General features: G+C 38.9%; 1 protein-coding gene across 1 annotated transcript; it reads right to left on the minus strand.

The window, feature by feature from the left end:
- Window positions 1-693: 693 nt before the first annotated feature.
- On the minus strand, window positions 694-6,428 carry Zscan9 (zinc finger and SCAN domain containing 9). The gene is given in 8 exon segments (XM_078018563.1): window positions 694-1,339; window positions 2,145-2,152; window positions 2,572-2,711; window positions 4,348-4,451; window positions 5,233-5,424; window positions 5,601-5,728; window positions 6,052-6,334; window positions 6,336-6,428. Coding segments are annotated over 8 exon segments (1,485 nt in total). The 5' UTR covers window positions 6,360-6,428; the 3' UTR covers window positions 694-733.
- Window positions 6,429-7,172: the final 744 nt, after the last annotated feature.

A 7,172-nucleotide genomic window follows, 5' to 3' on the forward strand; every position in this document is an offset into this window, starting at 1 on the left:
GTAAAAGGTATAGGAAAACTCTAATCTTTTTTTATAAGTCTAAAATTATTCCAAAAGGAAGAGATGTATAGAAAGACTCTAATCTTTTTTTATAAGACTAAGATTATTCCAAAAGGAAGAGATTATTGAAAAGTTCAGGCTTCAGGTTTAGTTCTGATGCTTGGGACTTTCTGAATTTGCGATACCTCATCTGTAAAATGGGATAATGATAAAACTTATTTCCCTGTGTGATTGTTGTAAGGAACAATGGTAGGTTAGGTAAAGGGATGCCTTCTGTAAACACTGAAGCACCAAGCCAATGCTGGTCACTATTCTAAGGCAGAATCAGAAGGAACCAGTAGGGTGTAAAGGAGTTTATAATGTAGGCATGGGTCTCAGGGAACACCAAAGACCCATCTATTATAAAACATGAGCAGAGTTCTGTTATTTTTAGAAATTAAACACAAATACCAGATCTTTTATGTGTGCTGATGTAAGCAATGCCATTTATTATATTAGCAGCCATCTAAAAGATAATTTTAAAAAGGGTCAAGGTAGTAAGAACAAGAAAAGGGCAAATGAACAAAATGGAAAGCAGCAGCTTCAAAAACCCACACATTCCTCTTGGGAAGTGACTGGGTCATTGGTTAGTATTTGTTCCAAACATATTTAGTGGAGACAGGAAGGAAGGAGGCATTTTCTCATCTTTCTCACAAAACTTGGCCAGTGCTCCAGAAAACATACTAAAGCAGAGCTAGACAGGATGGGCCCCTACATGGATCTTCTGATGGTGGATAAAATTGCAGTGGCAGTTAAAGCTTTTTCCACATTTTAAGCACTGGTGAGATCACTCCCCTGTGTGGCTTCTCTGATGCTCAATAAGAAATGAACAAGAACTGCAGCTCTTATTGCACTGGCTGCACTGATAGGGCTTTTTGCCCTTGTGGATTCTCTGATGCTGGATAAAACCCGAACTCTGGCTGAAAGCCTTCCCACGTTCTTTGCAGTGGTACTGCTTCTATATATTATGGATTCCTTGGTGATTAAAAAGGCCAGAACTTCTACTGAAGGTCTTCCCACACTCATTACATTCATAGGGTCTTTCACCAGTGTGAGTTCTTTGAGGTCGAATGAGACCTGAACTCTGAGCAAAGTTCTTCCCACAAACATCACATTTGTGTTGCCCATCTCCTAAGGAGTTTTTCCACTGCCTCTCTATCCCACCATTAGGTTCACTAACTTCTTCATTTCGAGGATCCTGGTGTGATATCTCCCTGGTCTGACCATGAAACATTTTTCCATGTGGTTCTACTACCTTAGGACAGTATTTCCCTAAATAAATGTCACTTGATCCCAGCCTCTATGATAGGATCACTATGTCCACAGACATACATCACACTATATGGAAGATTTTAAAAGTTGAAGAGCTCGTTTGTTAATATCTTTTCATAGGTAATGAGGAAAGTTTGCCCTCATTATCAAAATGTGGCTCAGTCTATCCCCATGTGAACTTAGCCTGGGGAAAATTTTTATGCTTCTTCATGGATGTGGGAAGATAAAGATCAGGGTGGCTTTTCTGGAGTTTACTCTTAGGAGTCTTTTTCCCTTTTGAGATAGGAAGCTTCAAAGAGACAGTTTCCAAGGAAAGTTACTTTATATATTGACTCATTCATTTATGGAACAAATATCAAGCTTTACCATTCCAGGTATTTCAAGTAGTACTTCATGACTTTCAAATCCACAGCCATCCAAGTTGTATTCCCATAAGGCCTCTCTGCTCTAGCACCTCTCCTTTTCTGGAAAGAGCAAGGCCTTCTCTCACTTCCTTCAAGTGTTTGTTCAATGCTTACCTTCTCAATGAGGCCTATCTTAATTCTTCTAATTAAGAAAGCAATCTGTTTGCTTAATGTGTTGCTCTTTTTTTAAAAAAAATTGAGATGGGGGTCTTGTTATGTTGCCTACCCTGGTCTCAAAATCCTAAATTAAAGTAACCCTCCTGCTTGAGTAGTAGCTGGGTCTACAGGTACATGCCATTGTGCCGAGTCCCACTGCACTCTGAACCTCCCTTATCTTGTTCTATTTTTTATTTATTCAACAACACTTATTACCTTCCAGCATACTAGATGGCCTTATTTTTATGTTGTTCATTGTCTCTCTATTATTACAATATAATCTATATGAGAGCAAGATATATTTTATTGCCTTAGAATAATGTCTGGCACATAGTAGTTCCTCAAAAATGTTTATTGAATGAATAAATGAAGAAAAGGGAAAGGATTGAAACCAGTTCTACTATTTTATGATCTCAATTGATTGGCCCAACGTTGACACCTAAGGCAAAGGCTGCACCACTATCCATATTGGGCAGTGTCCAGACAACCAAATTATGTCCTCTTTGCTTAGAGAAGCATAAGGAAAAAATGGTGAGAAACAGACCCAAATTGTCTAAATACTGGAAAGCAGCTGCTGTGTGATCTTGGACTTCCAACTTGCAACCCAGATGAAACCCAAAGAAAACAGCCTCTGACCTCCTCTTTTGACCAAAATATCTGATTCTTTCTTCCACATTTAACTGTATTGTTCTTCACATACTTGAGTAGGTACCTCTTAGGACTCCTCTGTTGTTAGACCATGGCTCTTCTCCTCCTTTTGGCTGGGGAATTGCAACAGGTTTGGAAAACAGAAATTTGTCTGCATAGAACAGATATGCCATAAGTAGGATTCGTACTTCCCTTTTGTTCAAACTTCACAATTACATCTGAAATGTTCAAGGAAGTAGGGAGAATATAAAAACCAGAATACAGTCCACATTTTAATAATTACTATTTATACGGCCTTCATGGCTTATTAAACACTTTCATATGTATTATCAAATTGACTCAACACAACCCCCCCTTGATTTTATTATCCTGTCTCTTTATTTTTATTCTTTTTTTGGTACCAAGGATTGGATCCAGGGGCACTTAATCACAAAGTCACATCCCCAGTCATTTTTATTTTTTGTTTCCAGACAGGGTCTTGCTAAGTTGCTGAGGCTAGCTTTGAACTTGCAATCCTCCTGCCTCAGGCTGCTGAGATGCTCTATTCCACCTCTTTAAAAAATTGGTGGTAAGGGGCTGGGATATAGCTCAGTTGGTAGAGTGCTTACCTCACATGTACAAGGCCCTGGGTTTAATTCTTAGCACCACCCCCCCAAAATTTTATATATATATATATATATATATATATATATATATATATATATATATATATATATATGAACTGGGTCAGGGGAAGATAAGACAGATGTATAGCCAGACATATTATATATAGAAAAAAGTCTGGAAAATATACAGCAAATTGTCAAGACTAGTTACTCCTAAGTGCAAGGATTTAGAGAACTTTCATTATATAAGCTTCTATATTGAATTTTTTTTGTAATCAACATGAACTAAAAAGAAACTCAATAAGCTGAATTAATATTCTATAGTGAGAACTCTAATTTATAGAAGCCCTTTGGATACTCTCCTATAGCCAGAGTCAATACTTAATAGTTCAACAAATGAATGCCTCAACAGATGTATGTGTAGGTGGATGAATTTACTGAGCTGTGCTTCCTAGAAAGGTTGGGAGAGGGTTCTCAGTAAGATTCTAGAAGCAGTTCAGGAGGTAGAAGAAAGGAAATGATGGCTAGAAAATTAAAAAATAAATAAATAGAGAAAAGAAGAGGAAAGAAACAAAAGAATTGGCAGGAAAGATGCTCATAAAGGAGGAAAATGAAACCAGAAGGAATTATAATCTGACAAGATTATGGGAGCCAAGGGAAGGTCTGCAGTGTACATGGAATTTACTCAACAAGTCTATTTTAATTTAAGCCAAGAGATGTGTTCAATATAATAGAAATATACAGTAACTATATGATTGCTAGGGTAGATGAAATATTGGCTAGACATAGGCAATGAAAATAGCTTTGATATAGATGGGAATAATGTGACCATGAAAAGAACAAGAATCTTGCTATAGATTGATTGGTAGAAGGCTAATAAAAAGTCAGCAAGAGATTTTTATGTTACGTGTAGATAACTAGAGGAAAGCTGAAGCCAGTTCCTACAGGGAGAGCTAGAATGGGAAGACAGCTGACTCAGCCCCAAGCGCCCAGTACTATGTTCACAAGGGTGGCCACTACCACCACTAAGATTATATACAAAGCTGTGGCTCAGCAGTAGCACACTTGCCTGGCATATATGAGGCACTGGGTTCTATTCTCAGCACTGCATATAACTAAATAAAATAAAGGTCTATCAACAACCAAAAAATTAAAAAAAAAAGAAATCACAAAGTCTGATTCCACTGGATCTTCTCATATAGTCTTTTACCTACTAAGCATACTTCTCATATCTTTCTATGGCCAAGTGCAAACTCAAAGTGCCAAAGGTGCTACTAGTGGGTGAGTTCTTATAAGAACAGCTGCCACGTCTGTACCATAATGCATGCTAAGGGATTTTCACAGGCTGTTTTTATTTGATGCTTACGATAATATTCTGAAGTACACAATTGTTATGGACTAACTTGTGTTCTCTTACAATTCATACGTTTAGGTTCTAACCCTCAATGCGATTATTTGGAGATAAGGCCATTGAGGAGGTGACTAAGGTTAAATAAAGTTATAGGGTGGGGACTAAAGTCCTCATGAGAAGAGACACCAGATCTCTCTCTCTCTCTCTTTCTCTGCATACATGTAGAGGAGAGGTTGTATAAGGATACAGGGTGATCGTTGTGTACAAGCCAGGAAGAGAGATGCCCAAAACCCAAACCTGATATATACTGATCTTAGATTTCCAGCCTTCAGAATTGTGAGAAAATAAATTTCTGTTGTTTAAGTCACCAGTCTGTGACATTCTGTTATGAAAGCCTGAATAGACTAAAAAATACTATTATTACTTCCATTTTGTAGATAAGAGAGCTAAGGCCAAGTGGTTAACTAATCTGCCCAGTATAAGCAACTTCCACAGGGCAAAGCCATGATCTGAACCTATATCTATAAAACCTTGAAACCTATCCTTTACAGCTATGCCCCACAGCAAATTCTGAAAGTTTTCTAATAATCATATGCCAGAATTCCAGAGAGCTTCAGGATGGTACTCAGGAGGAAGATGCTTGCATAAGATGAGTCAAAGATGAGCACACTAGGCATTCAGAAGCACTGAGCATTACCGTTATCTGGTAAAGACTCATTACATGCCCCATTACCCCAGCTGTGATTTATTGGTTTACTTGACCAGGTGAGATATGTTCAACAATAGATAAACTCTGTCTCTCACCTGTCTCTCCAATAGCATGGGACTCCTGAGTGGGGTCACATGTGATCTGGGACTCTGTAGGCTGGGACTGAAGGCTCAGTAATGTCTGCCCTGCTACAGGCACTATTTCTTTAGAGAGGACTTTTACTTGGTGGTGAGTTACCATCTGGGTACAGAGAGACAAGATCTGATTTCTAAAGAAATGAACTGAAGAAACACTTCCTAGAAAAAAAGGAAGCAGAAAGGAAGATCTTATTTTATTACCAAAGTCAAGGAACAGTCGACACAGGGACTCTTGCTGTTCCACAAAGACACTTTTCCTTCACAAAACTCTCTTCCTACCTCATGTTGTGGTTCATCAAGCTCTCTCTTCAGGTCCTCCAACAAAATCACAGCTTCTTCCCCACTCTCCGGACAATGTTCCCTTACCCAGCCCTGAAGCTCCTTGGGTAGGATGGAGAGGAACTGCTCTGTCGCGACCCCCTTGCCCGCAAGGAAGACGCGACTCAGGAATCTTCTTTCAGCAGTTTATTCAGGCCCTTGATATTCTTCTAATAATTCTTCTAATCCCCGGAATAATAATTGGATGCCCCTCCCAGCCTTAATAAAGCACCTCGAACCCCAATGCGAAGCTGCCACGTGGACCCTTCTCACAGGGTGCTAGAAAACAACACGCCAACTCTCTCTGATAAGGAGTTGACAATACGCCAACTCTCTCTGATACGGAGTTGTCCTTCACAGACCACAGCGGAGCCAGCGCCATCATGTAATGGCGACCACAGTCCGCAGGAACGGCTCACCACACTGCTCCAGAACTATAGATCCAAAATCTGCTCCTTTGTGCTCACATGTGACCTCAACTACTGGTAGCAAAGTTCTTGAAGCTGGGTTAGAGCCTCCCTTGGTCCAGGGGTCTCCTGGTATCAGAGCTGACAAAAGTGTCTTCGGAAGATTTCCCTTGCCAGTGGGTTACTGCTTTTCAGTCTGGGTTCCTGACTATGGAAGTGACTTTCTGTCTCAACTTTCATTGTCAGAAGCTCTTCCCATATCTCAGGAGCTTGAACATTCAGGGATAAAAACCTCCTTTGACTCTGTGTTCATCTTGACCTTGAATAGTTCTTAAAGTACCTTCCAGCTGGAGCTATGCTTCAAGACACACCCTGGGAGGCTCCCTCCTAATCAGTAAAAATAATTGTTTATAGAGAAAATGGCAATAAATCATGATAGAAACTGATAATATAATCATCATAGAGCCTAAAGCTTTTTGCTGAAAAAGTAAAATGAATGACCTGGTGAACAAAGAATAGAACTAGTAGAAAAATATAAAGTTATAATGGACAAAGAGCATTGACTTTCAAGGTACTCTGACCTAGGTCTGATTCTAGTTCTAACGTTTACTAATTGTGTGATCTTGTGCCAATTTCTTAAGTTCTTTCAATTTCTGTATATGAAAAAGAAATAGTAATAATATAGAGCTCATGGGGGCGGGGTTATAGTTCAGTGGTAGGGCATGTGCCAAACACACATGAAGCCCTGATTTTTATTCTTAGCACTGGAGAAAAAAGAAAAAAAAATCCCTTTACCAAACAGAGTTCATGGAGGAAATATTCCATGAATTAGGGACCACACAGATCACTCACCAATGTCTGGATAAAAAGTTTAAACTCACTGTATAAAAAAGCAAAGCAGAAAACAAATGAATGGAAATATTGTTCTCAAAATGAGCAAACTAACATTTATTTACACTTTCTCTTGAGCTTTCTTAAATTATTCTTTAAAACAACCATTTAAAGTTGGTATTATATTCACCAGGTTTACAGAAAGAAAAGCTTAGATAGGTTCCAAGTCCTGTCAGCTTTCCATACTACCCTGCTGCTTCCTAAAAGTAACATCCAACATGCACACAAATCTTCA

Source organism: Ictidomys tridecemlineatus, chromosome 8 (genome assembly GCF_052094955.1).
Source record: "Ictidomys tridecemlineatus isolate mIctTri1 chromosome 8, mIctTri1.hap1, whole genome shotgun sequence".
Taxonomy (NCBI): domain Eukaryota; kingdom Metazoa; phylum Chordata; class Mammalia; order Rodentia; family Sciuridae; genus Ictidomys; species Ictidomys tridecemlineatus.